The sequence below is a fragment of the Passer montanus genome, unplaced genomic scaffold, assembly GCF_014805655.1.
Source record: "Passer montanus isolate IOZ18808 unplaced genomic scaffold, ASM1480565v1 scaffold8, whole genome shotgun sequence".
Taxonomy (NCBI): Eukaryota; Metazoa; Chordata; class Aves; order Passeriformes; family Passeridae; genus Passer; species Passer montanus.
In genome coordinates, this window is record NW_024373256.1 from 3,466,166 (window position 1) to 3,491,092 (window position 24,927).

Below are 24,927 nucleotides of genomic sequence, written 5' to 3' on the forward strand. Positions count from 1 at the left end.
CTCCGGGCGGCTCCGGCGGCTCCGGGCGGCTCCGGGGGCACCGGCGGCTCCGGCGGCTCCGGGCGCTGCCGCCGCCGGGGTCGCTCCGAGCCTGCCCCGCTCCGACGGTGAGTACCGGGGCTCGGGGGGCTCGGGCGGACCCTGCCCCAGGGATCCCCGTTTCTTGGGGGGCACATCCCCGCTGTTGCGTCCCCGGCACCCTCGCTGCGCCGGGCGGGAGCGTTGGTTCCTCGTCCCCTGGGAGGCGGGAGGAGCGCGGTGCTCGGGGCTTGTCCGGTTGCCGTGGGAGACCCGCGGAGCCGCACCGGGCACGGCAGCGCCCCGGGGTCCCTGTCCCATGGGAGCCTTCCCCGCGCTGCCCGTCCCTGCGGGTCCGTGTCCCATCGCGCATCCCTTGGGATCGTCCCCGTTCCACCCCCGCTGGGCTCCTTCTCCCCCCTGGACTCTGCTTGCAGTCCGTGTCCCCGTTCCGTATCCCGCAGGATCCGTCTCCCCCCTGCACGCTCCTTGGGGTCCCTCTCCCAGTCGCACGCCCCTTGGGCTTCCTCTGCCCCTTGCGCGCTCCCTGGGATCCCTCTTCCCCATTCCGTACCCCTTGGGATCCTCGTCCCCGTTCCATACCCCTCGGGATCCTTGTCCATTTGGGATCCCGCTGCTGTCCCACCCCCGCCGTTTCACCTGTGTTCAGTGCCTGCGGCCGCGGCGGCATCCCGGGCTGGCAGGGAGGTGCTGAGGTGACCTGTGTCCCTGTGGGGCTGGAGCAGTTTCATGCTGAGTTGTAACTTCAGCAGAGAAAACTCAGGGGAGTTCGCTACTTGCTTGGGAAGTGCTTATTTTCAGCGCTCTCCAGGACCAGTTAATTATCCCTGGAAAAAAAAAAAATATTGCTAAGATCTTATAATTAGGCAGCCTACGGAGACCGTGGAGCTCGGGAGGCAGCAGAACGCAAATGCTTTTTGTGCAGGGATTCTGGGGTGTGTGAATAGACTGCCTGGGCAGAGGGCTGGCATTTGCACTGGTGGATTACAGGAGAGCTGGTGCACGTTGGCGGCTCAAAAGACCCTGCAAAATAATTACAGGAGGAAAAAAGCACCAAGGAAAGGAAACCTGCTGAAAGGACTCCTGCTGTCCTTGTGGAATCAGGACTGTAACAACGTGTGTGGAGCGATAGGTGCCTTTGGGACAGGCTGTTGGTGTTTGCGGGACCGGGGCTGCTTTTCCATCCTGTGCGAGCAGCCCCGGGCTCCTGCAGGGTGCCCGCTGCTAATAATAACGTGGTAAGGAGTTTACCCGCCCTGATCCGGCTAAAGACGGCACCGAGGCAGCCATGGACATCACCAGGCTCCGGTCTGCCCCTGGATTAGATGGATAAAAGTCGCACGAGGAAAGACTCCGAGGCTCCATCCCGAAGGGAAGGGAGCGGGGGCTCCGGTCCGAGCGGAGGGGTTTGGCTTTGGCAGCCTCGGCTCCGGGACAGGACCTGCAGAGGGGCAGGGTTTGGAGCCGAGGAGAGCACGTCAAAGCTACCAGGGCGTTCTCATTTCCTTTGCTCTCCGAGTTCTAATTTGTTCCACATTGCAGCGCTCCCTCCGCTTGCAGCATCCAGGCTGCGGTCATTGCCGTTAGTCCGAGCTGCCGCTCCAGTGGTTTCCATTAAAAAAAAGGCGGTTTCCATTAAAAAAAACAAAAACAAAAAACAAAAAACAAACAAAACAAAAAAAGGCGAAAAAAAAGAAAAAGAAAAGAAAAAATTTCAAACAAAGATCTGAGGACACAGCTTTTGTGGTTCCTGTTCTGGGGTGGCTGTAGCTGAAATCTCACCACCCATCCGTGTGCTGGGATGAGCCCCGGGGACATTCCAGATGATTAAAAAGTGCTTTAATAGTGTTGTGGCTCTTCCCAAAAGGGAATAAGATGACCTGGTAGCTACAGGTTGATTGGCTTGATAGCATCCCCCCAGGGAGGAGAGGGAGAGACCTGGCTCGGGCTTGAATTGATTAAAGACTTCAACACCAGGAATAAATTCTTGCCATCCAACGTGGCTGTATGGAAAATAACTCCTGGCAAGTAGAAATGATTTCAGTCTCCAACATGAGAGGTGACTCTCTGGCTGTAATACACTTCTGAGAAGCAGTTGAGTTATGGGAGGTGATATTCTTGTAAAAATCTGCACTTTCCAGTATTAAAAAAGTCAATCCAGTCCAGTATTTAGAGCTGACATTGCACAGTGTCAAGAAAGCTGGTATTAAATAAACGTGATCCATTTCCAGGGCAGTTATCAGGGAGATTATCACTGCTGGGCACTGCTAGCTGGTAACGTGGACTTGGTGTTTTTATCACTAATCTGGAAGAAGGGAGATGGAAATGATTTCTGGAAAAACCTGGATCTGACCCAGAGCAGCTGAGTGTTAATGGTTTATACAAATCTGGGTGGCAAGCTGAGTGAGAGAAAGGCTTCCTAACTGGAACAGAGTGGAACATGGAAATCTTTTACACCCAAAAATAATAACTGTGGCTCTGTGTGGTTTCCTGTCCCTAATCTGGATGGTAAATTTTCAGCTGGAGCTGCCTGCAAATGCTGGGAGAGGCAGCACAGGGGCTCACCAGGCAGCAGTCTGTCCCCATTTCTGCACTGGAGAATTGAAAATTTTCAGGATAATGTGAAATTTGGCTCTGGGGAAAAAAGAAAATAGCAGTTATTTGCATTTCTGGTCAGAACCAAATCTGGGGTTATGGCAGCCAAATCCAAACTTTCCTTCTCAGCAGAGGAGATGTGGAGTCCAAGGGGAAGGGAGTAAGGGGCTGCAGAAAGGGTCTTACAGGGGGAGAGGAGGGGGTCATCCAGTGAGTCCACTCATAAATCAATCAAGGAGGAAAGAGGAGGGCTTGGCAAAAGCACCTAAATACTCTTGCAGAGGAGAAAATACATGGTAGCCAAAAGCTTGTTGGTTGAGCAGAGAAAAGATGGCAAGAATCAATAGCTGGCAGCTGAGGGCAGACACGCTGGAAATAAGGCATAAATATTTTACCAGGAGGAGTAAATCATTGGAAGAAAGGTGGAGCAGCAGAGGTGGGGGCAGCACCTCTTTGCCTCTTGCATCACGACCTGCAGAGTTTCTCCCACAGCCCCCAGGCTGGGCCAGCAAGAGGGACTGGATGGAACCACACCGAGGCCCTGATTAGGTGATTTAATTAGAGGATGATGCATTTATCTTTAATCACTGTGGAGCCATGGAAAAGAGTAGCTCTTGTGCCCTGATGGCTGTCCCCGAGGAACACCCGTGACATCCCTGGTGGCACTTGGCAGGTGCCTCTTTTAGCTTTGTCTCTGGCCACCAGTGCTTGTGTTCTCACAGATCCGTGGTGGGAAGGTGAGGGGACAGTGCTTGGTGGCTCTTCTTGATGTCCAGCAAAACAGACTGAGGTTCAGGAAAACAAATCTCAGTGAGCATCCCAGCATGCTGCAGCTGCTGGGGGAAGGAGCTGGTCCAGGGCTTGCTTGTTCACCTGTGGGCCAGAGGATGCCCAGCCTGGCATCCTTGGACACGTGTGCTTAGGAAAGGGAAAAAGGTCAGGGGGCTGTTGCTGGTTCCATCTCCTCCCCTTCTCCTTTCCTTTCTTTTCCTCCTGCTTCCTCTCCTTCCTCCTGCTGTTCTCTCCCGGTCTCCCATGCGATGGGGTAGGTGCTGTTGGTTATAGGGGGCACAGATGTGGTTCAGAACCCCACATGCAAACTTCAGGACCGTGTTGCAGAACCTCTGAGCCTTCCAGTCCCACCTCTCTGTGAGCAGCTGATGTCCGTGAGCAGCCCAGGACCTCTCCTCCTCTTCCTCTCTCAGAAACGCGACAGACGCCTGCCCAGGATGATGCACAACGAAGGGCAAAGATTGTTTTGAAAAGGAGGATGAATGGAAGGGAAAAAGGCACGTGAGAAGGATGGCAAGGTAGGGTCTGAGCACTGGGTGGGGGCCCTGGGAAGGAGCTGCTCACCCATTCCAGGAGCAGGAACCTCAGGCCTGCAGGGAAGTCCCTGGAGGTTGCAGAGTCACTCGTGGTGGTGGAAGGACACGTGGTGGCCACATGAATACCATGGGCATTTGTCACAGCTCTGCAGAGCTCAGACAGAGCTGGCTGTGGAAAATAGCTGGTTTTGGTGTGGTCAGGCACTGCTGTGAAGAGGTGAAGGATCCCTGACACAGATCTCGCTGGGAGGCAGTCCCAGGCTTTTGACTAATCCGTTAGAGAGAGAACATCCTTGAGTGCTGGAGAGAGGGACTCCTGGGACAGTCTGGATCATGCTGCAGGCTTGTGTCCTTCCAGGGAACTGGCCTGCAGTGAGAAAAGGGCTCAGCTGGGCTGGGGATGTCCAGGAGCACGTGTCCCACTGAGCTGCTGGGAGGTGTGACACTCTTGCTGACTTGTCCCAGGCAGCTGGACACAGCTGGAGCATCCCTGCTCCTGCAGCAGGGCTCAGCAGGATTGCACGTACCAGAGAGATTTCCTCTTGTACCAGAGAGAGATTTCCTCCTCCTGCCAGGAGAGATTTCCTCCTGGGGGCAGATGCCAGAGCCCAGCGTGCCTGAGCGCACGGATGTGGGAGGAGCCCAGTTCATTATCATCTTATCCTGTCCATTAAGAGTCCTCAGGGCAATTAAGACCAGGTGAGTTCTGCTGTCTCCAGGAGAATGTGATTTCTCAGGTCACCCAGGCTGGTGCCTGGTAAAATCACCTGTGCTGCTCTAGATGCTGAAAATTGGGGTGACACCTCTCCCTGACCCAGGTTCTGATTTTTTCCCGGTGAAACGTCTTTGCCCTGAACTCTGTAGGAGCTGCATTTTATAGAAAGAGCAGAAAAATAGCTGAGCTATAAATAACACATTCAGAACCAGTCAGGGACCTGCAAGAAGCAAGGATGGTGTCTCTGTGATGTGGGCTTGGAGGAATGATTTTGCCACCAGCAGATGGTGAAAGGTTTCCCTTTGTGCTGGAGGTAGCTCAGGGTGGAGATTAAATCAGTGAAACCAGTGATTTGATGACAAAGTCTTGTCTTTTGCATCCTTGATGACAAGGTCCTGTAGGGACTCTGGGGCAGTTTTCCTTCTGGTCCATGCTAATGAGGGCTGGCAGGGCCGTGCTGGAGGCCTGGGGCAGCTGTTCCTGAAGCTGTCTGCCAGTGCCCTGACCTGCTCCCCAGGTCGGGGCTGCCGCGGCACTCTCAGAGGTGGCACACAGCAGACATCAAGGGATGTCCCCAGGGATGTCCCCAGCGGGAGCAGCAGCTCTGGGCTCAGCTGGAGAGGGAGGAGCAGCAGTGTGGGGGGAGCCCACAACCCCATCCCTGCCTCAGTTTCCCCACTTGTGAGGTGGGAGCAGGAGCAGCTTCACCTGAGCCCAGCGAGTTGGGGTGAAGTTCTGGGGCAATGTAAAACTCAAGGTGCTCAGCCAGGCTGTCCTGCCAGGACTCCTGCCCTTCAGCACACCAGGAGTCAGTTTTGGAACCTGCAGCCTGGGGAGAAGGACAAACCCCAGCATTTTCACAGTCCTGGTGGGGCTGAGAAAGGGGGGACTTGGGATGCAGCAGCGTTGCAGGATTTCACAGCTCCCAGCCACATCCTTGGCACCTGGTCCCTCAGTTTCCCCATCTGCAGCATTCCCTGTGTCTGGCTGTGGGATGGGGGATGCACATCCTGCAGCAACCCTCCACGCACGGCTGGGAGCTGGTTTCTGGGTTAGAAGGTGACCTCTTCCATTAGCAGCAGGGACGCTCTTTTTTCCTGAATTAGATGTGGTTTGGAGGCTGTCCAGGCCCGACATCACTCTGCTGATAGCGCTGAGTCTGCTCTGGAGCGTGGCTGTGCCCGAGCCAGTCTGGCTGCAGCTGTGGGAGCTGCTGGCACCTCACGTGTGCCCAGCCAGGAACACCTGGGTCACCCAGCTTCCCACCTCATCTGCTGCATCCAGCTGTGGATGGCACATTTTGGGGCTCCTGTGTGTGTGCATGGGGTCCCTGCACGTTAAAGATCTCGGAGAGGGAGTTCCCAGTTCTGTCCCAACCAGGAGTGCTCAGATTGTCTTTGCAGACCTCCCCTGCCAGCAGGGCACAGTGTGGCTGTGGGTCTCCAGGTGCTGGTGCAACCAGGGTGGGATTTCAAAGCCATCTGCAGATGGGGACAGTGACATCAGGCAGGAGTGCTACCCACATAAATCCTGAAGTGATTTGTGGTTCCTGGTCCACTCCAGGGGATTGAGGAGCACTGGGAGCTGCCACAGGGCCTTGGTCACATCTCCTCCAGTCCCTGCCCTCTCGGGGCTGCCCTGAGCAGCCCTGCCCTGGGCTAACGTGACAAGGGCAGCCTTGTCAGCGATGCCACCCTGGGCCTGAACGTCCTCCACAAACAAGCAACAGCCAAGAGATTTGCCGGAGTCAGGACATTTTTAGAAAGGCTAATTAGTGCCCATTTTCACCCAGTGCCTCTCGCTGGGAAAAAGCATTTAGCAGTCACCTCAGAGTGAGTGAATTTGCACTTGAGCTTTCGTTTCACCTCTAAAAAATGGGATTGCTCCGTAAACTCGTTAGTGGAAGTAACTCCTGATGCCTTGGCTGCTGACCAGGGTGGGCCCCGCCAAGTCCCGCTGGGCTCTGCTCTCCTCCCACTGCATTTCACCTGGGTAAGAGGGACCTTGATGGAGGAATATGGGGCCTCTCCAGGCTGTGTTTTCAGGGACAAATCCATCCAGGGGTAATTGTGCTGGTGCCAAGCAACTTGGCTAAGCTTCCACTGGTGTTTTGGGTCACACGAGGGAAATGGCCCTCCCTTGACCTGTCACCTTGGAGGTGACAGTGGCTCCTCCATGGCTGGCTCTCCCCTGCTGCACACCCAGCCTCCAAACCGCTCACCTTCCCCTCCTTGCTCTTCCCTGCCCAGCTGTGCTTCATGACGAGCTCCCGCACCATGTTTTATGGGCCGTCCTCCACCATGGCTCCGCCGTCCAAGAACCGGCTGAAGCGCCAGGGCCGCCTCTTCTCCCAGGTGCTGTACCGCACCCTGAGCTACAAGGACCGCGGCTCAGCCCCCGCCGAGGACGACCCGGCCGAGCTCTCCACCCAGCTCTCGGCCCCCGGCATCCTGAAAATCTTCGGGGGCAACATCTGCGCGGGCACCAACTACAAGAGCGTGCTGGTGACGGGCAGCTCGGGCGCGCGGGAGCTGGTGAAGGAGGCCCTGGAGCGCTACGGGCTGAGCCAGCTCAGCGCCGCGCAGTACGCGCTCTGCGACGTCATCGGCCGCTTCCAGGGCCCCGAGAAGCAGTGGCAGACAGAGGGGCTCAGGGTCCTGGGCGACCACGAGAAGCCGCTGCTCATCCAGGACCTCTGGAAGCCCAGGGAGGGCTTCTCGCGCCGGCTGGAGCTGCGCAGGAGGGCGGAGGTGGAGGAGATGGCGGCCAGGGATGTGGACACCACCACCGCAGGTCAGAGCTGGCTGTGGGGCAGGGACAGGGGGTGGGATGCGCCCCCAGAAGCCCTTCCACACCTGGTTTGGGTGGGAGGGTGGTCACATTTTAGCTATGAGGCTGAGGCAGGACTCAGCACTCTCCTGCATCACTTTTGTATCTGTCACCTCAAATATTTACCCCAGCCGGTTTAAGGGTTAATAACAAACCCTGCCCCTGGCTGGGGAGCAGCAGGCAAGAGCATCTGTGCTTCCTGCTCTTCCCATCAGTGAGCCAGCAGCGTGGCATCCTCAGCTTTGTGCCTGCTCCCCCTGCATCCCCATCTCCCCCTGGGCATCCCCCAGGCCTGACACCCCAGGCAAATCTGCAGGAGCAATTAAGGAAAATGAAAAGCTAATGAAGAGAGAGCAATGTAGGGCAGGAGAGCCCCTGCAGCGGTGCCTGATGGAGGCCAGGGCTGGCAGGAGGAGATAAGTGCATCATTAGGAACCAGCAGGTTAATAAGTGACCCCAGCAGCAGTAATGAAGCTTTCCTCCTCCCACCCTCAGATAAAAGCCCTGTGAGGATGAGGGCAGAAAGGTTTAAAATCAGATTTTTACTTGCACAATGTGCTTGCTGGGTCAGACCTGCTGACAGAGCGGTTTGGACCAGGCTCCAGAGGTGTTGGGCACAGGCTTTTGCTGGGATGGGCCCCCAGCAGTTCCTCACCCCTGTAGGAAGGGGCTGTTACTGTCACAACTAAACTGGTGGTGTTTAGTTATTTACTAAATTATAAATTTAGTAAATAACTAAATTACCCTGTGTGCTTGGCAAAGAAGAGCCAAGCTTCTGCCCCACCAGCAGCAGAACAGATGGTCTAACCTGTCCCACGCCAGGGGGGACACAGCTCCTCTCCCACCCATCTTAAGAAAAGCTGGAAAGAACCCTGGCACAGCCATGGGCATTCTGGAGGAGAGCAGAGGCAGCTGGAGCTGCCCAGCTGCAGTTTTCAATTGGGATTTCACCTGGTACTTGAGGAGACAGGGCTACCTCCCTGCTCACCCTGTGCAGTCTGTGGCTGCTCAGGGAGGGGATGCACAGCTGCTCCCAGCTCACTGCACAGGGGACACAGAGAGAGGTGGCTCCTGCCAGAGCCTGGGCCAGGGAAGTGGATGCTCTGCTCTTCTCTTCAGCTCCTCCTCCAGCCAGATCAGAGAGATGTGAAGCACTTTGGGAGAGCAGCAGCTCTGAAAACAGCTTCTGTTGAGTGGAGGGAAGGGCAAGGGCCGAGTGAGGGGTGCAGCACTCATGGCAGCTCCTTGCCAGAGCCCAAGGTCACATCCACTCGGCCTCAAATCCTCCCCCTGGGATGCAGAAAGCAACTTTCCTCCCCATGGCCTGGATCTGGGTGGGCTGGAGCCGTGGGAGTGCCAGGCTCCCCCGCAGGCAGGGGAAGCAGCAGGGTCTGGGTGCCCAGCACAGGAGCAGCCTGGAGCTGGCATCCTTTGGTCATTTCCCATGGAGGAGCAGCTCCTGATGGCATCCTGTGCTCTGGATCTGGAAATAAGCCCGTTATGCTTTCGTTATCACTTCATTTGTTTCAGCACTCCTGGGTGGAGCTGTGGAAATTCCCCATTTTTTAACCTTTGGGCATTTTCCATAGCTGACCAAGCTCTTCCAAGACAGAAGCTACACCCACAGTCAGGCTGTCTGCTCTGCAGGCTACACAGCCCATAGCTGCCTTACCTGGTAAAATCTCACTCCTGCAGCCCTTTCTTTTGGTGGCACCAGGGGCTCTGTCACCAGTCTCACCCTGTGCTGCTGGGACCATCCTTTCCCAGCTCATCTGCAAATTGCCAGGAATGAGTGTGAGTGATGCAGCCTGTGACCCAGCACCCCAAAAAGTCACAAAACTCCTGGTGTAGGGGGTACTGACCGTGAGTGCCCTCCAGCAGGGTCACCCTTGTCACCAGGCTCAGGCTGGCAGAGGTCCCCTTGCTGAGCAGCAGCTGCCTGCCCAGGGTGGTGAGGCACTGGCATGGAAAACACGACATCTGTGCAAAAATAAAGGGACTTCAGCCTTGCAACTCCCTCAGAGAAAAGCAGAGGGATGCTCAAATCATCCCCAGGGCAATACCTGCAGGCTCTTCCCTGTCCCTGGAACAGCAGGACTGGGACCACTGGGGTCATGCGGGTGCATCACTGGGGGAAAGGCTCCACATCCATCCATGACCTGTTGGCAAATAGCTTAAGACTTTTATCTGCTCAGTTACCCATTATCCTAATTAGTTTATTAGCTGCTTCCCACTGGGGAGGACAGTGCTGGCTCCTCATGCCACTAATTAGCAGCACAGGTAGAGCCTCTCTGCAGTAACGAGGCAGCTCCTCTCTCCCTGCTCCTTTAGGGGGGCACAGAGGCAGCAGTCATGGAAATGTAGGGAAAACACCCACAAACAAGGGTGCTGGAAGGAGGTGCAGCCCTTGGCATCTCAGTGGCATTCATTTTCCAAAATATCCCCATTTTGTGCCAGGTCCTGTGCTCCTGTGCTCCTAACTGGAGCTTTCCCAAGAGGCTGGAGGCTAAACTGCACACGCAGCTCCAGAAACTTGGGATTTAAGCCTATTATTCTAAAAGATGCTCTGGCAAGTGCCTTTGAGGATGTGGCTTTGATATACCTTAGCACAACTGCATCCAGGGAAGATTCCCTGCAGAGTCTGCAGAGCAATTACATTAGGAAGGACTGGCCTGGTCTTAGTTCCTCCTGGGTACATTCAAAGCATTTCTCCTTTCCTGGGGCCCGTGGAGTTATTTGTTGATTTATTTCTCAGCCAGGAAAAGTGAACCTCTTTCCTCAGCTGAAAAAGAGGCAGATCCCAGGCACCACGACTAAAAGTTTTTCCCCTGGGTTGCAGGATGGGTTTGAAGGCAGCAGCTTGGTGGGGTCTGGTGGATGCTGCCCAAGGGGTGCCCAGCTCTCCCTAAGGATGAGATCCAGCCCTGTGTTAGGATCTGATTAGTGAGAGATGCCTCTGCCAGAACTGAGCTGCAAATGAGACAAATGCTGAAGTAAATAATACAGATTTTATTAGCAATCATTGTGAGGTAGAGAGAGAGAAGAGGGGGGACAGAGGCAGAGCTCTTGTTTTGGGCTGGTGGTTTCTTGGGCTGGTGGTTGTGAATCTCCCCCTGCCAGAATTGCCTCTTTCCCAGTCAGAGCTGATTCAGCACAGTTGCTGAGTTGCTTCCATCAGTTTCTTCCTTATCTTGGGAGTTCTGCCAAGTGTCCTTGTGGCCTGTAAATTCTGTATTCTTTGTGCCCACTATCAGTGGTACATCCTTTTTCCCAAGCCTTTTTAACCCCCTAGGCCCGAGATCATTGGAGCTTGTCCAGCCCTAAACTTGAACAAGGCCTAACACCCCGACAGCAGTACCTCCTTTCTGCAGTCCAAGTCCTGGCTATCCAGGGAGGAATGAAACATTTGGGGATGCTTTTTAACTCCTGACATGCTGTTCCCATCCCAGTCTCCATGTGGATTCAGCAGCCACTGGCTTTGCCCTGGTCTCACTGCCCTGGAGATGTTCAGGCTGAGTTTTGGGTGGGATAACCTGCACACGCTTGGGAGGACAAAACAGTACCAAAGGATGAAAAAAACCTAACCCAGTTTTATGGAGGGACTTTGTTATGCTCAGGAAAGGAGCTGTGTTTATCTTTCCAGCACAGCCCCAGGGTTAGTGGGAGCCTGTGACGGGGGCTCTATCGGCCATGAAAAAGCAGCTTTTTCCTACACAAAATAAATACAGAAGCTTCCTTTCCCCTTGATAAGGGGCTGGTGAGGGCCTGTCTCTGCAGGCAGTGGGAGCCCAGCTCCAGCAGCAGCTGCTCCCCAGGATCTGCCCCCACTCCTCCCTGCTCCCACAGCCTGCTCTGGGATCTGCATTGTCCCAGCTGTCCTTCATCCCTCTGGCCCATTTCCATGGTGTGGGTTGGGGACAGGGCTCCTGGGGGGAGCTGAGGTGTCCTGCAGACACCTTTGGGGTGGCCTTTGGCATCCCCAGCAGCGTGTTTTGTGTGGGCTGTGGTTCTCCCTGGATGTCACATCCGTGCCGTGGCCAATTGCCTTTTTAAGAAGGACACAGGGCACAGGACTGCTTGGGGTGGCCTGACTGGCCTTGCCCTAATCCCAAGGCATGTAAACAGCAGGGGCTATTTTCTCCCTGTCCCACCCCCCTCCCCATCCCCATCTCTTTGATTTTCCCAGCAAAGGAGCGCTCCATTTAAAACAAACAAACAAAAAATGTATTTCAGAACCAGCAGCCCATTCCTCACCAAATAAGGCAGATGATTTTTTTCTTTTTTTTTTTTTTTTTGGGTCTGAGATTGTGAGTGTCCCTTTAAGCAGCCCTGGGCACACCAGGCTCTCTGCTTTGCCGTCCCCAAATCCCGCTGGCTGTCCCCAAACCTCGCTGTCCAAAGGCTGCTCCCTGCTCGGCCGAGCCAGGAGCAGGGCTCTGCCTCTGGTGCTGCACCGACAACGCTGCACTGCTGCTCCTGCAAGCAAATCCTCTAGGGTTTCTTCCCTCTCTTCATCCTCCCCGAATGCCAGTGAGCTGCTCCCAGGAGGCTGCCCGGCTGAGGTACGAGCATCACCCTCGGACACACAGCTTCCTCTTCTCCTGCAGAGCTGCAGCCACGCTGGCAGCACGGAGGGACCCCCCGGGACCCCCCGGCTCTGGGGGTGCCCTGTGAGGGGCTGCCTTGGCAGCTCGGCCAGGCCTATTCATTCACTCCGGCTCTGTTTGTCTCACGGACAGACAGCTCTGCCCGAATTGATGCTTGGGAGAAGTTAATTACGGCTTGTTCCTGCTGCAGCCGGGCTCCACTGCAGCTCCCATGCCTGGCTGATGCTCCAGGGAATTGGGGGGGGGTCCCTGCGGTTCCCACTTGCTGCTGGCAACCGAGTGCCGAAGGGCTGAAAGCCGAACCCGGGCTCTTTTTTTTTCTTTTTAGCAAAGACTGAGTGGAATTTCTTTTTAGCAGGCATTTCCTCTCCCCCCAGCCCTGCAGCGTGGCCGGGGCGGATGGGGGATACTGGGACAGGCTGCTCTCCATTCAGTGAGGTTTGGGGGGGATACTGGGACAGGCTGCTCTGCATTCAGTGAGGTTTGGGGGCCACAGGCTGCTCTCCATTCAGTGAGGTTTGGGGGCCTGGGGAGGGCAGGGGCACCCCCGTTTTAGCGGTGGCATTAGGACACTAAACTCCCCTCGCCGATGTTTGGGGGCCAGGGGAGGGCAGGGGCACCCCCGTTTTAGCGGTGGCATTAGAACACTAAACTCCCCTCGCCGATGCCTTGGCGTCACCTTTCAGGGAGGGCAAAGGAGCGGGGACACCAGGGCAGGCTGGGTGCGCAGCGCCGGGAGGGCTCCGGCTGCTCCATCCCCGCTGCAGCATCCCTCAGCATCCCTCAGCATCCCTCAGCATCCCTCCAGCCGCGGGGCGCTGCGGCGGCGCGGGGGTGCTCCGGGGAGGGGGCTGCAGGGGCTGAACGCCGCTCTGTCTCCCCCCCATCCCCGCAGGCATCAACGCCCAGGCGCGGAAGCTGCAGCGGCACCGGGCGCGGGGGGCCGGGCCGGGGCCGGCAGCGGGGCCCGGCTCCAGCGGCACTGCTCCACCCTGCCCGGCAGCCCGGCGGCGGCGCGGAGCGGCGGCGGCAGCAGCAGCATGCGGTACTCCCTCTACCAGTCCCCGCACCTCCTGCTCCTGCAGGGCTACAGCCAGCAGCATGTAAGCACCGCGCCGCCTCCTGCGCACCCCCGGCACCCCCCGCTTCCCTGCCACCCCCCGAGCCCCCGGAGCGGGGCTGCTTGCATGGCCGGAGCTGCTGGGAGCCAGGGAGGTGGTGGTGGTGGTGAGGGTGAGCATCCTTTAGGGAACGGGCTTGGGACTTGCAGCCTTGTCCTCGAGTTGTGCCCGGCTTGTCCCCGAGTGCGGGGAACACGGAGGCAGGAGCCGTGACCCCCTGCAGTGCCCCGGAGGGATGCAAGGTGATCCCAGCGCAGCATCCCTGCCCCGGCCCAAGGGAGCGCTGGTTCTGCGGGTGGTGGCTGAGCTGCCCCGTCCCCTGTGCCCCGTCCGGCTGCTTCCTCAGTGGCTCAAGGAGAGCAGCGCGTCTGCGGGAGGCACTCGGAGAACCGCGAAGGACAGGGTCGGCTCTTGCAGTTAATGGCTACTTCGTGCCCGTTGAGTGTCGAGCTGTTCCAAGTTTTTGGCAGGGTGACACCGGCACTGCAGCCATCCCGTTAGTGCTGCTGGGGGAAACTGAGGCACGGGCTGGTCCCCTGAGCTGCCTCGGGGTGTGCGGGCAGGCTGCAGGAAGGGCAGGGCCAGGGGTGGATGCTCTGCCCGGGGTCCCACTGTCGCCTCGGGCAGGGGGGGGCAGGCATCGCTGCAGTCTGGGGGGAGAAGGTGGGAAGGAAAAGCAGCTCTAGGAGGGTTGAGGGGGAGAGGTGGAAGGAGGGCTCCCCTTCTGTCCAAAGCAGCCCCATTTACTGCATGCCCAAAGTCACTGTACCCATTTATTGCCGTGCCCAAGGCAGGGATCACTGCTGTCCTGCTTGGCAGCGAGGAGAGTAGAAAAACGAAATGTTTTTGCCATGCAAAGGTGCATGGGGGACAGCTGGGGACAGCGAGGGGACAGCTGGGGACAGCGGGAGGCTGCAGCATCACTGCACGGCGGGGAGGAGGGTCCCTTCTCCCCCTCCCCGGTTCATGCTGCGTCTCTCGCTTGGCAGGACAGCTTGGTTTACCTGCTGAACCGCGAGCAGCACACGGTGGGCCAGAGGACGCAGGCGAGCAAGCCCAGCATCAGCCTGTCCGCCCCCGACATCCTGCCCCTGCACTGCACCATCAGGAAGCTCCGACCTTCCCGGCACCGCTCGGAGGAGAAGCTGGTGCTGGAGCCCATCGCCGGCGCTGGCATCTCTGTCAACTTCGCCGAGGTGGCCCGGACGGTGGTGCTGCGGCACGGGGACCTGCTGTCCCTCGGCCTCTACTACCTGCTGCTCTACAAGGACCCCATGAAGGCGCAGCCGCTGCCGGCGCAGACCCTGCTGAGGCTGCGGGCCCTGCGCCCCGAGGGTCCCCAGGTGTGCGGGGCGTGCGGCAGCCTGCTGAAGGACAAGGACAAAAAGCGGGGCCCGTCGCCCGCCGGCGGCCCCAGGACGCCCCGCAGGAAGCTGCAGCTGGAGTTCGAGCCGGCGGCCGAGGATGTGCTCCTGCGGCGCATCATGAGCCTCATCGAGCCCGGCGGGGACGACCACAAGCTGACGCCTGCCTTCCTGCTCTGCCTCTGCATCCAGCACTCGGCCACCAACTTTGAGCCGGGAGACTTCGGGCAGCTGCTGCTCAAAGCGGCTAAAATGATCCAGAGGACGGTGTGGGTCAGTCGGCGGTGGGACGGGGTGTTTGTAGGGTGGGGGTGCTGCTCAAGCCCTCCCAGGGGGCTCCTCAGCCTGTGGCAGTGAGTGCTGATGGGGGTGATGCTCGTGCCACCCCATCCCACGGGTTTTCACTCTGCTTTCCCCTTCTCTCCCTGCCCAGGAGCGGACGCGGGAGCTGGCTGAAAAGCAATCCCAGCAGTAAGTGTGACCCTCCTTGTTTTACCTCAAAAATGGGGAGAATTCAAGCTGGTTCTTCCTCCACGAGTGAGGGAAGTCCGTGGCTGTCAGCCAGTGGTGCATGATGAGTTTTCCTGCTGAATCCCACTCATTCTGCTCTCTGGTCCTTTAACCACATGCCTGCACAGAATGCGTGGGTTTGGAAAAGCTCAGGAGGGAACAGGACCTGCAGCAGCTCTGGGGTTTTCTCTGATCCAAGACCTGGCCAAGGCTCTGCCTGTGGCTTCACCCCTGGGTGACACAGTAGGAATGTTCCTTAAGAGTGAGCCTGACCCTCCTCAGGCTGGAGACTCCTCAGTGGAGCTGAGATGGAGCTGGCATTGCATATGTGCTTCCAGGGGTGGTGGCACAGGGTGTCCCAGTGCTGGGAGCACCATTCTGGGACAATCACAGTGGTGCAAGGAGCTGTGTTCCCAGCCATGTCCAAAATCCCATCTCTAAACCAGTATCTGGAGAAACTGGGAGCACCATTCTGGGACAATCACAGTGGTGCAAGGAGTCTTCCCAGCCATGTCCAAAACCCCATGTCTAAACCAGTATCTGGAGAAACTGTTGGTGCTTGCTGTGAGCTCTCCTTTAGGATAAACTTCAAGGATGTTTCCCAGTCCCTTCCTATAGCAGAAAAAAACAGTTTAGAAATTTCCCAGATGCTTTTTGTTTTATTTTTGAACAGCCCAGGGCAGGTGAGCTGGGTTTAACTGTCCAGGGCTGGCAGGAGCAGCACATACCTCTGGGGCAGGGCTGCTCTTCAGCTGTGAATATTTAGTGCAGTTCATCTGTATTAGGGGAAGTCTCCCCCAAAAGTGGCACCCCACAAAGGCCAGCCTGGTCCCCACAGGGCCCCCTATGCCACTCCACAAAAGCAGAAACCACTGACTTTTTCCTTGTAAAGGGTCTTTCTAAGGGGAGTGCTGGGCTTGGGGGTGTGGGGATGTGAAAGCCCTCTGGCATTGCCCCAGGCTGGCTGTTTGCTCCCCAAAAGCCTGAGTGGGGATGCCGAGGAGCAGCAGGTGTAACACCTGCTGTGTCTCCCCAGCCAGGACCCTGCCACCCTGTCCCGCTTCACCATCACAGACCTTCTCCCAGACCTGCAGCACATCATCTTCTGGATGGCCAATGCCATCGAGATCCTCTACTTTGTCCAGCAGAAATCACCCACCTACATCCAGAGCATGGAGGAAGAGCTGGACATCAAAGGTGAGTCTGGATGCAGCATTCTGCCTGTTTTCCCAGCTGGAGCAGCTCTGCTCTGCTAATCCTGTCACAGGTGGTGGTCAGTGCCCTCGAGGTGCTCCATTAACCCTCCATAATCCTCATCAGCAGGGACATCTCTGTGCTGTGGGGAAATCTGTGGGAGGAGCAGCCTCACATCCTGCCCTGGTGCTGCCCAGCTCCAGAGCCAGGTTTTGTTGTGTTCACACACACAAGTATCCCCTGCCACCACAGCAGCTTGTGGTTAATGCCCTGGGGGGGGTTTTCTTCACCATGGATTTGCAGGTAGCCCTGCAGAACTGCTCACTGGTGAGCCTGTGTTAATGCCAGCTAAAGGAAAAAAATATAGAAAGGTATTAAACCAGCCTCAGAAACTTTCTGGTCTATGCAAAAAGTTAAAATGTTCTGAGGCCAGGCAGGAGCTGTCAGCAGTGACAGGAGCTGTGGGGGATGCAGGTGGGAGCTCCTCCAGGCCACAGGAGCCTCTTTGCCCTGTTGAGGGATTCCGTGGGGATGATACAAACCTGGGAGTTCTAATAACCCACACCCTGGGAGTTTGGGGATGATACAAACCTGGAAATTCTAATAACCCACACCCTGGGAATTTGGGGGCCTTGCTGCTGCAGGCTTGCTCCCCCATCCTCCTCTCCTCCCTGCAGGCTCCAAGGAGTCTCTGTTCTCCTCGACCATCACGGCCAGCGAGGAGGCGATGACGGTGCTGGAGGAGGTGATCATGTACACCTTCCAGCAGTGTGTCTACTACATCTCCAAGGTACAGCAGCACACGGGGCCAGCACGAGCATCCCCAGGGCTGGGCAGGAGGGTTTTTTTAAAGCTTTCACTCCTTGGCAGTTGCACCACGCTGAGGTGTTTTCCTTCGGGCTGAAGTTCCCCGATTTTTGGTCGCAGCCCAGGAAAAGTATTGAATTACTGCGGCGTGTTTCCTGGTCTGCAGTGCAGCGGCTCGGGGGAGGTGTTTGGGGAGGGCTGCCTGGCTCGGGCCAGCACAGCATAATGGTGTGATTCAGGGCGTGATGGAAAGGGGCCCCTGGGCCGCTGGGCCGCGAGCGGCGGGGAACAGAGCGGGCAGTGTGCGGCACAGAAAGGCTGCCCTGTGCAGGACTGGCCACCAGCACATGGGGACATGGAGCAGCACCTTCCTCCCCTGTGCCCTCCTCCCCTGCGCCCTCCTCTTCTCTTTCCCCTGGAAGAAGTGAGTGCAAGGCACTACTCTCCCATTTAAGCAATATGGAAAATCATCCCCATCGATCCTGAATTTTCTTTCACCCTCGTGCCCAGCTGATTGGTTGCTGCCCTGGTCCACATCAGGTTTTGCAGATTTTGGCTGGTGTCACACACCATCTCTTCCAGCTGCTGAAAGTGACCAACATGTTAATTTTTATAATTTTTTAAACTTTTGTACAACATTTGAGCTCATGGAGGCAGGGGGTGAATAGGAGCAGCCCCTTGCTGGAGCAGCACTGGCAGGGTTTGCTTGGCTTGAGGAGGTGAAGGAAAAGCTTGCCTCGTGCAAAAATAGAAAAACCCCAACAAACTGAGTCTGCTGTGGACTTGCTGCTCTCCCTGCAGTGTCTGTACGTGGCTCTCCCTGCCCTGCTGGAGTGCAACCCCTTCCAGAGTGAGTGCCGGGAGGGCTGGCGGGGGACCCCGCCCCTGCCCGAGGAGCTCCGCAGGGTCGTGCTCATCTACCAGGCTGTGCTGGACCTGCTCCACCAGTACGAAGTGCACCCCGAGATCACCTCCCAGATGTTTGCCTACCTCTTCTTCTTCTCCAACACCCTGCTCTTCAACCAGCTCCTGGATAAGGGTCAGTGCTCCTTGAACTGGGTAACACATAGGGGACTGAGTTATTGGGATGCCCTCCAGTCCATCCCAGTGCTGCCTAAAGGGGTACAGGAAGGAGGGGGCTGGAGATGGGCAGGTCTCAGCATTGCTACAGGCAGGCCAAGCACAGACCCGGCTGCTGGCTCCTGGGTCCCCATTCCCAGGAGAGGCTAAACCCCACAAGGATCCCCTCCCCATTCCATTGCCCCTTCGAGCCTGAGCAGAGGAGGCTGAGGGTGGTTGATAGGGGCAACTCATTAATGAACTCCAGCAGCCTGAGGTGCTCATTAGCCCTCATTAACACAGCTGCCCCCTTGTAAGTGCCAGGCAAGGCCCAGCCACCACCAGGAATTACAGCCACGGGATATTGGGGACATTAACCCGGGGCAGGGGGACAGAGGGGCTGTTCCCTGATGTGGCTGATGGATGCTTTGCCTCCTCAGGCTCCTCTCTGGGCTGCTACCATTGGTCTCAGGGGGTGAAGCTGCGGGCCAGCGTGCGGCTGCTCCTGGAATGGCTGCACGGCGCCGGCTTGGAGCAGCTCGCCCAGCAGTTCTTCGCCAAACTGGCCAGCGTGGCCAACCTGCTGGCCATGCCCGGCTCCCAGCTGGTGCAGGTGAGGGGTGCCCAGCCCAGGGCTTGTGGTATTGGGATAGGCATGGGCAGGAGAGCATCTGCTCAGTGTCTGGGGTGTCCCTACACTGATGTGTGCCTTTTGCAACCTGCCACCAGCTGCCCTGTCCCAGGATCTGTGGGTGGGCAGTACCCAGGAGAGGATGTTCTCTCCATCTTGCCCGACCTCTCCCTCCAGTGCCCCTTGCAAGCTCCTGCTCCCCAGAGGCAGCAGTGTCTCACCTGTGCCATGTGCCTGCTGCTGTGTCCTCACACAGATGAGCTGGCCATCCCTGCGAGCCGAGTTCCCAGCGCTGAGCCCCGCGCAGCTGCACCGGGTGCTGAGCCAGTGCCAGGCAGTGATGGACGTGGGCTGTATCTCAGCGTGGCAGCCCAGTGAGGAGGAGAGCCCGGCCACCTTCCAGCCTGGTGAGTCCTGCTCAGCCTGCTCCAGTCACATACAAACCAAACAGGTCATTCCCTTCATTCCTGAGTGTCCTGTGGTACCTTCAGCAATTGGTAATAACCATAGCCCCAAAATTCAGATATTGCAAAGGATGCAAAGTGCAGGGGGCTTTTTCTGCTGTCCCAAGTGAGGGATGCTGCTGGCTCAAGCTCACTAAATCCCTGATCCCAGCTGGGAGACTGCACACGGCTGAGAGCTGGGAGGCAGAAGCGGGGTGCAGCCTGAGCCAGTGTTAACCTCCATCCATCCCTCTGCCTTTCAGATGAGGTGCTGGAGTCCTTTGACAACCACCCACCCATCATCCTACCCAGCGGGGGCTTCAAAGTGGACCTGGAGGTGGAGACGTTGGACGACAACATCTACAGACACCTCCTGTACATCCGCCACTTCCTCTGGAGCCTGCAGAGCAGGAGCCCCCACACCAGCGAGGGGCCGGGCTCAGCGCTCCCAAAGGTAGCCTGTATGCCACGGGGAGGTTGTTCCTCTCCTGGCTGGGCAGGAGGGTCTTGGGTCTCTCTGCAGACCCCCACCAAGGCTAGTGCCAAGGGCTTGCTGCCCTTGCCTGCAGCCTGGAGCTGTGGCAGTGCCCTTATGGAGAGCTTCTGGAAGGATTAGTGCTGCTAATCCCCCAGCATGGGGGGCATGGGAAGCTGAGCTGGAAGGACAGAATCTTCCCAGCAATCTCGTTAGGGAGGGAGGGGAGATGTCTGTGGGCAGTGCTCCCCTTCTCCCTGTGTGTTGCCTGTCCTCTCAGAGCTGCACCCTGCCCGTCCCCAGCAGCCAGGCTTGCACAGAAGCGCTAATTAGCTAATGCCTGTAAAGCACAGGGAGGGTGAAACGTGCTGTGGGTGCTAAGCTCAGCTGCCATGTGGAGGGTGTCCCTCCAGCAGGTCCCCTTCTCCTCTCCCATCCTGTCCCCATTCCCTGCAGCACTCACAGGCCCTGCTGCCTCCTCCTGTCACCCTGGGGACACATTGCCCAGCCCTTGTGGCACAGGAGGAGCTGTGCCACCCCAGTGTCCCCTTCCAGTGGGATCCCCCAGCAGGGACATGACCAGGAGTCCCTTCCTGGCTGGCTGTAAACACCCCCAGCACGGCCCTGGCCACCAAACTGGGCTGTGGGAGCTGTGCTGGGAAGCCAGGACAAGCGTGGCAGCATCTGAATTGTCAATGCTTTGGATCTGGCAGCCAGGAAAGCAACAGGGTGGTGGGCTCCAGGTGGGGAGTGAAAAGCACACGCAGGGGGTCCCACAGCATTTTCCTCCTTCTTAAGAAAGAGGCATGCCCGACGCCGGAGGTGCTGGAGGTGAGCGAGGGCCGTGCCCAGGAGGATTTTTGCTCCCTGGGGGGCTGTGTCGAGCCCGAGGGGAACCCCCAGCTCTGCCTGGCCACCAGCTCCTGCCCCTGCGAGCCCCCCGCCGGCGAGCCCCAGCTCCAGGAGAAGCTCCAGCAGCTGCAGCTGGGCAGGAGCCCGGTCCCCAAGGGTGGCACGGTGCCCCCAGACCCCTCCTGCCTGCTGACACCACCCACCACCCCCCTGAACTTCGACTCCGGGAGCCCGGAGTCACCGCAGGGCAGCGGCAAAGGGCTGCAGGACGCGCGGAGGAACGGGATGAGCGGCACCAAAGGCAGCACCCCCGAAGGTACCGAGGGCTGGCGCTGCCCCGGGGCTCTGAGGCTGGGCTGGGGCAGTGCCAGAGCTGTAAGCTGCTCTCTGCTCTCTGCCAGGCTGCTCGCCGACCCCCTATGACTACCCCACGCCGGAGTCTTCCAGCCGCAGCTCCGCCACCGACGACTTCTGCTACGTCTTCGTGGTGGAGCTGGAGAGGGGACCCATCGGGCTGGGGATGGGGCTGATCGACGGCGTGGTGAGTTCTCAGCTGGTGCCCTCACACTAAAAAAAGGGCTGATGGTGTCCCACGGGAGCTAGGCTACTTCTCCTGGGGTCAAGGAGGCACAGAGGGATCTCTCAGTGGATCTCTACTCGTAGGTCACTGTGCCGTGCATGCAAAGTCCACAGCTGTCCTGCAGCTGGGGAGAGCAAACAGGCTCAGCTCTCTTGTGGAAAGAAAATGACTCAGCCGAGGTCTTTCCTCCACCCTTCAGTGGTGGCAGGAGAAGCAGAGAGGAGCAGGGAGGCTCACAGGGTGTCAAAACAGCTCCTCCTTTGCATAAGCAGGAATGTGGCATTGTGGGGTGGATCATTCTTTTAAATGGCCTTTCACAGCTGTGCTGTTGGTCAGTAGGAAACAGAGCATCACCGAGCCCTGGGACAGCCTGAGCAGAGCTCCCATCCCAACATGGCTGCAGGCTAACAATGCTTTGCTCTTAATTAAATTGAACAAGAGCAGGTTGCCCCCACCTCTCCTTTCTGTGTATAAACTGATATAAAACCAAAGGATCATATTTCCTTCCTGTTACTGTTAGCACCACCCCCATCATGTTCCCAAGCATCTCCAAGGTCCCACTTGCAAGCACACTTGGTTGTGAGCCCAGGGGGAGAATTACCCTGCCTGGGGAGCTAGGCCTTTTGGGAGCACAAATCTTTGTGTCCCTTTTTTTGCTGACTGCCTTCCCCTGCCAACAGCACACCCCTCTCTGCTCCCCGGGGATCTACATCCGCACGCTGATCGAGGACAGCCCCGCGGCCGCCGACGGCAGGCTCTCCATCGGGGACCGCATCCTGGCTGTCAACGGCACCAGCCTCATCGGGGCAGACTACCAGAGGTGAGCCTCACCTCGGCACAGCGCCTGGGCTGGCACAGCACCGGAGGGGGTACTGTCAGCTCCAGGTTTCTGGCTGTTTTGCTCCCAGAGTTGCCAGTGCTGCAGTGCTGAGATGCTGCGGTACCAGCGGGCTGCAGGGAGAGGAGTGACCTGCACAGGACACCAGAGAGGGGGGAAGGCTGTGGGTTTGGAAAAGGGATTATGGAGCAAAAAACTGGGGAGCATAAATGGGAAATAAATGAGAGCTCCAGAGGTGAGTCTCAGCAATGCAGAGCTGCTGCAGCCCCAACCCACCCCAGGTTTCCTCTCAAAGGTGGTGGGACAAGACAGCTCAGAAGCAGAGCCCAGGTGCATGACTGGGCAAAGGGGGGTGTTTTGTGAATGTCTGTGACTTGGCAGGCTCCTGAGGGGCTGCCAGCCCTGAGGGGCTGCCAGAACTCACCTCAGTCCCTGTGAATGTCTGTGACTTGGCAGGCTCCTGGACTTGGCAGGCTCCTGAGGGGCTGCCAGAACTCACCTCTGTCCTTCTTGCTGCTCCCTGCAGTGCCGTAGACCTCATCCGCTCCGGGGGGAAAAAGCTGCGGTTTCTGGTTGCCAAGTCGGACATTGAAATAGCCAAAAAGATCAGTTCCAGCTCCTCTTCCTCTTAGTCCTTGTGGTACAAGGATCCTGCAGCAGCTTGTGGCTACAGCTCTGGTTAAGGCTGACCTCAGGGAGCCTGGAGTGCAAGAGGGAGGACCAGGACTCCACAACAGCCCTCGATGTGCTTTTGGACACTTTGCCCCTGCACTGCAGCAGATGAAGGGACATGCAAGGATGGTGCACGCTTCTCCCACTGCACTGCTTGGGAGCATCATTCCTGATCCATTGCCCAGCCTCATCTTATACCCAGTGTCATCCTTCTCAGGAGCTTTCCTGTTCCTTTGTCCCCTCTGGCAGGGGGAAGAAAGGGAATGCTCCCACCATGAGGACTTGTAGGCAGGCTCCTCTGTTCCTCTAGGCTGGCAGCCCTGTGTGATATTTTATGCTGACAGGCAGAAGGCTTGAAAGACCTTTGGGTTTTGAAGAGAACGTGTGAGGCAGACCTGGGCTTCACTGTGGCAGTGGCCACCTGAGGTGCTGGCACATCAGGCTGGAGAAGTGTGCCCAACTCTGGGGGTGGTGAAGGCAGCACAAGCACCAGGAGTGGGATCCCACACAGGAGGGGTTAATCCCCTGGTGCCATACACTAGCTCAGGTGCCTCTTGGCTGCTGGGCTACAGCCCTGCCTCAGGATGGGATGCAGCTACAGCAAAGGGCTGACACCACCAGCAGTTCCTGAGTCCCAGGGACAGCTCCCTGCAGAGGAGGACCCCCTTGCTCTTGCTCTGCAGATTTACTGCCCAGCTCTGGCAACACAATCCTGGCTGAAGGCCACCAGGACTGAAGGCAAAATGTTCCCACAGAGGATTGGAGCCACCAGGAAGTTGAGTGAGCCCAGCAGCACTCGGCACTGCCACCAGCCCAGGCAGACAAATGACAGCTCAACACCATGTCCTGCTCCTGCTCCAGCTTTGCCAGCCTGTTTCGTGCCCTGCTCGGAGCATCTCCCGGGTGTGTGCTGCTGAAATACCCACGGGTGGTGATGGACAGCAGAGACCCCGTTGGGAGGACACACGAATATCCCAGGAACTGCTCTGCTGTCTGCTGCCGACCCCGCTGCCAGCTCAGCCGAGGGTTCAGCTCCATCGTGTGGCTGCCCGGGCCCCTGCACACCCGGCCTCCTCCCTCCAATTTTAGCACCATTAACGGGATAAACCCGACCTGATTTCCACATATAGCCAGATACTGAGACCTAGTTTAGCCGAACCCTATTAAAACAGCCTGCAGCAAAGCCCTCCATCACACCCTGCACGGTCCAGGCTCTGGCAGGGGATCACATACTCACATGGCATCTCACAACAACAGTGCTCTGAGGATTGTGATGCTAAAACAGAGCTGGCTTTGATTACACCTCATTGCTGCAGTTTTGGTTCCTGTGCTTAGTCTTGCACGTCGCGGGAGCGAGATGTCAGAACACTCCATGCAAGGGAAATGCTCCACTACTGGATTTCAACGCTGCCTGGCCTGCTTTTCCAGGCAAGATGGACCAGGCACCTTCTCTGAGACACGAGTGCCTTGCTGCTCTGCTGGGCCACGCTCACAGCCCTGCCCTGGGGTGCTGCCCCAGCAGGGACTGGGAGCAGTGCATCCTCCTGCCACTGACTCAGCTCTACCAGGCAGGTGAGCAAAGACTCAGGGCTCCTGGTGATTCACTTCACTTTCAGTCAACAAGGTATGCTGGCCTGTCATCCTCCACAGAACTTGAAATGGGCTGCCTAAAGCCTCTGGGCAAACTGCATGCACTTCTTACTCCCCTCTGCCCTGGAGCCAGGGCTTGGGGTGAGGCTTGGTTTGCACTAGACAGTGCTGGGGCTGCATCCTGGCACATTCCAGCAGTACCAGTGCAACCCACTGAGCACCCCTGGAGCTGGAGAACAGCCCCAGAGCTGTGTGTCGCTCACAGTGCAGTCAGGTGTTGAAACAGACTGTAAATAAACCCTGCTATTTGCTAGTGTGCATGAGGGCTGGCTTCTCCCAGGAGGAGCAGTGGGATGGACTGACTTCCCTGTGTGTTAATATGTACAGCTGAGATGTGTACAAAGCTCTGGTGCAGATTCTGAGCACAGCATGGCGCCTGTCGGACACGGTGGATGTTAAGAAATGCTCTGTGTCAACAATAAACTGGATCAATAAACCTCTCCAAGCCCTGCTCTGGCAGCTGTCTCTTGGATCTCTCCGTGTTCACTCCAGTGGTGAGACACAAGAGCAGTGAGGGCTCCCAGATGTGATGGAGCCAGTCCTGCTTCCTCCAGCTCACACAGCTCACAGCCTGATCTGCTGCAAAGAGAGGCAAGAGAAGCAGCATGTGCAGGTGTA

At 57.6% G+C, this 24,927-nt stretch overlaps 1 protein-coding gene and 1 long non-coding RNA gene across 2 annotated transcripts; one reads left to right on the forward strand and one right to left on the reverse strand.

Moving 5' to 3' along the window:
- The first annotated feature begins 3,871 nt into the window (after positions 1-3,871).
- RADIL (Rap associating with DIL domain) lies at positions 3,872-24,768 on the forward strand. Its single transcript, XM_039732222.1, is given in 16 exon segments — positions 3,872-3,944; positions 6,927-7,470; positions 13,009-13,113; positions 13,116-13,216; positions 14,224-14,871; positions 15,032-15,069; positions 16,145-16,305; positions 16,980-17,092; positions 17,911-18,148; positions 18,609-18,781; positions 19,056-19,206; positions 19,506-19,696; positions 20,516-20,885; positions 20,971-21,110; positions 21,830-21,969; positions 22,514-24,768. Coding segments are annotated over 16 exon segments (3,255 nt in total). The 5' UTR covers positions 3,872-3,908; the 3' UTR covers positions 22,620-24,768.
- Positions 7,687-10,016, reverse strand: LOC120513126. The gene is made up of 3 exons (XR_005630203.1): positions 9,570-10,016; positions 9,179-9,486; positions 7,687-8,989 (listed from the first exon to the last, which is right to left on the reverse strand). It is a non-coding gene; the product is annotated as an uncharacterized LOC120513126 (long non-coding RNA).
- Positions 24,769-24,927: the final 159 nt, after the last annotated feature.